Consider the following 2,712-nt stretch of genomic DNA (forward strand, 5'->3'; position numbering starts at 1 on the left):
TTTATTCGTACGCGGGGTCTGAACTACAGTCAGCTGGAAGGGCACCTGAGGTGCCTTGACCTAGTTTCTCTTGATTAATGTACTTCCGCGTCGCGGCGGTTCGGGTGTCGCGATAGCGCGCTTTAGCGGCGGCAGGTTACTGGACGCCGGTGTGCTGACGCGGGAATTCTTACTATTNTAATGTTCTACATCTAAGTCTCTAAATGGCAGTAGGGCCATGATTCCATTTGTCGTGGGAGGTGGCGCGATCGAGGTTGGGTTCGAGATGAACTGGTTGAAGGGAATCGTCGTTGTGATGGTTGGAGGTTCCCTCGGTGGTTCTGGTGCTGTGCGATGGTGTGTCCTGGTGTGGCGGCCTCGTCGGCGGATGAGGTAGGCGCCTATAGCAAGGGCGATGTAGAATGTGGGCGTTGAGATCCCTACCGGAAGGTACTGATCTCAGGAAGAAGGTAGGTTTGTGAGCTGGCGGTGAATTTTGTTTTGCTGCTGGACCTGGATGCTGTGGGCTTCCTCCTCCAGTCGGGCCAAGGCCATTCCGTTTTTACCGTTTTCCCAGTTCTGGGTGGAATTTCCGAGGGAGAGTTCCTTGGCGAGGTTGTCAATGGCCAGTAGGTGTGGTTCTGCGATTGGCCCGGAAATGGAAGTAAGGTTCAGCCATACAGGTGGTGCGTAGCGATAAGCTGTGTTTGTGGTGATTTCCCTGGTTGCCGTCAGACGCGTGGAGGGGGTGATGGCCTTGCAACCGGGGGCCAGTTGCAGAATCCCTTGTCCTTGAATTTCTTCTACGTCCGTGATTTTGTTTCGGCAATGGACCTTTAGGGTGTCTGATTTGATTGCAGAATAAAGCCAGCTGTTTGGTGCCGGTAATTTTTGCCAAAATGTGGTTCCTGGGGTAGTGAGTTTCAGGTCGCAGGTTCTCCACTGCGTTTCTTGTGGTCGGGTTAGTAGCTGAATTTCACAATTGGTGGATGATTCGGTTTTGTGCAGAGGAATGGTGAGCTCACACAGTAGGTCGTGGCGGTGGGTGAGGCATTGTTGAATGTATTGTTCCTCTGGGGTGAAATAGTAGTTTTGGTCCTCGGAGAGCGCGAAGTAGGGTGACCTTGGTAGGACGTAAGCGGCTATTGGTTTCGCTGTGCCATAGGGTTGTTGTGTTGGAATTGGATAGACCTTGTAAAGTTGGAACGGTTCTTTGTCGAGGAGGGGGAAGGATAGGATGAGGATTAATCGATTTTCTTGATATTGGGTTTGTACTTCAGCGAGGTGGTTGAGAGAGCCTGTTAGGAGTTCTTGTGTTGATAAAGGAAATTCCAGGGGTGAGGTTTCTTGTATCAGAGAGACGGATTTTTCCAATTGTTCAGGAGATAGGATGGCGGGGTGCAGTATTCCTTGTCTTGCGAAAAGGACAACATCCGTTATCAACAAGATTCCGGAACGATATTCCTGGGCCAGACTTCCCAAGGCGGTTATCCAGCGCCAAATGGCTGTTTTATAAGCTTCTCGATGTTTTTCGAGGCTTTGCTGGTTTAGTTCCTTCGCTATCCCCTTTGCGACTTCAAGGCATCTGGTAGTTTCTTGGGTTAGATTATCTAATCGTTGATGGATATTCTGAAATTCGGATCTTACTATGTGCGTTTGATTTCCCACAATCTGCGAGAGGTGGGATTGATCCATCTCTAGCTGATTTAGTTGTTGATTATAGTATTCGGCGTCCTCGGAGCTGAGGGTGCCGAATAAAGCTTTACTAATGGTCCCAACGAAGGATAGCGGAGCTCCGCGTTTGGAGAGTCTGTTCCGGTTTGATATTTCCGGGATCGAGTTTTTAAGCAAATTTACGTACTTCTGCGTATCGCTCATGAGGGCATTGATACGCAGAGTCCATTCGCTAGCCTCACAGAAGGTGACATTGGCTTTTCGGCACTGGTCCCCGGCTTCCTTGATATGGGAAGCTATTTGCGGCCTTTTTACGAGTAAGGCGTCAATTTCAATCGCGGTGACCAGTCGCCACCGGACGTGAAATGTCCGGATTTCCCGGGTTTTCTCGAAGTAGATTCCTGGAGACTTGCTGATGGGGATTGTGTTGCATCCGGTGTCCTCGGGAAAACCCGTGGCTAGGTGACCTAGGGTGAGGAGGAGTGCCCACGTGTGCATTCTGTATCCGTGCGGTGTTCTTTGGCTGTGTTGGGAGTGTACGTGTCCGTATGGAAATACACTTATTTCTAATGCGTGACGGTAAGTATATGGATTTAAATGATGGTAGGTATTAGCTTCGCGACTTTGCTTTTCGGATGAGGTGGGGGGGTCTAGCTGAATACGCGTTTTCGCGGAGCGGTTTCGGCGCCGTTTCTTTCCGCGGTTCATTCTGCTGCTTAACTCCGTGGTTGTGAGTTCAGGCACGAAAGAACGGGAAGAAGGAAGAAAACCAGCTATGGCCGAAAGAAAAATTGGGTCGTATCCGGTTGAGGACAGTATGATTATGGTGCCCTTGGGACGCGGCCTACGTTTCCGGCCTATTAATCGGAGGGTACTGGAGATGTTAGTGAGCCTAGCTCATACGGTAGGTACCCGTGGGTGTGTATTTTTGGATGGCGGGGTGGTAACCAGGTTTTAATGTTTTCCTTTCTTTTTTTCCAGAGTGATCCGCGGTGGTCCGCTCGATACCTGACTCGGTTGTTGCTGTTCAGTCGGGCGGTGAACCGTTACCTGGATGAT

The 2,712-nt window shown here is 50.3% G+C and overlaps 1 protein-coding gene across 1 annotated transcript; it reads right to left on the reverse strand.

Moving 5' to 3' along the window:
- Positions 1–295: 295 nt before the first annotated feature.
- LOC111674183 lies at positions 296–2,035 on the reverse strand. Its single transcript, XM_023433584.1, has one exon. It carries the CDS (start codon positions 1,855–1,857, stop codon positions 439–441), a length of 1,419 nt encoding a protein of 472 aa, XP_023289352.1. The 5' UTR covers positions 1,858–2,035; the 3' UTR covers positions 296–438.
- Between the last annotated feature and the right edge of the window lie 677 nt (positions 2,036–2,712).

This window comes from Orussus abietinus, unplaced genomic scaffold (genome assembly GCF_000612105.2).
Source record: "Orussus abietinus isolate OABI.00-Male unplaced genomic scaffold, Oabi_2.0 scaffold842, whole genome shotgun sequence".
Classification (NCBI taxonomy): Eukaryota; Metazoa; Arthropoda; class Insecta; order Hymenoptera; family Orussidae; genus Orussus; species Orussus abietinus.

Coding starts and splice junctions, on each gene's coding strand:
- LOC111674183 (XM_023433584.1), bottom strand. CDS start 1,857: ATGAGCGATACGCAGAAGTACGTAAATTTGCTTAAAAACTCGATCCCG.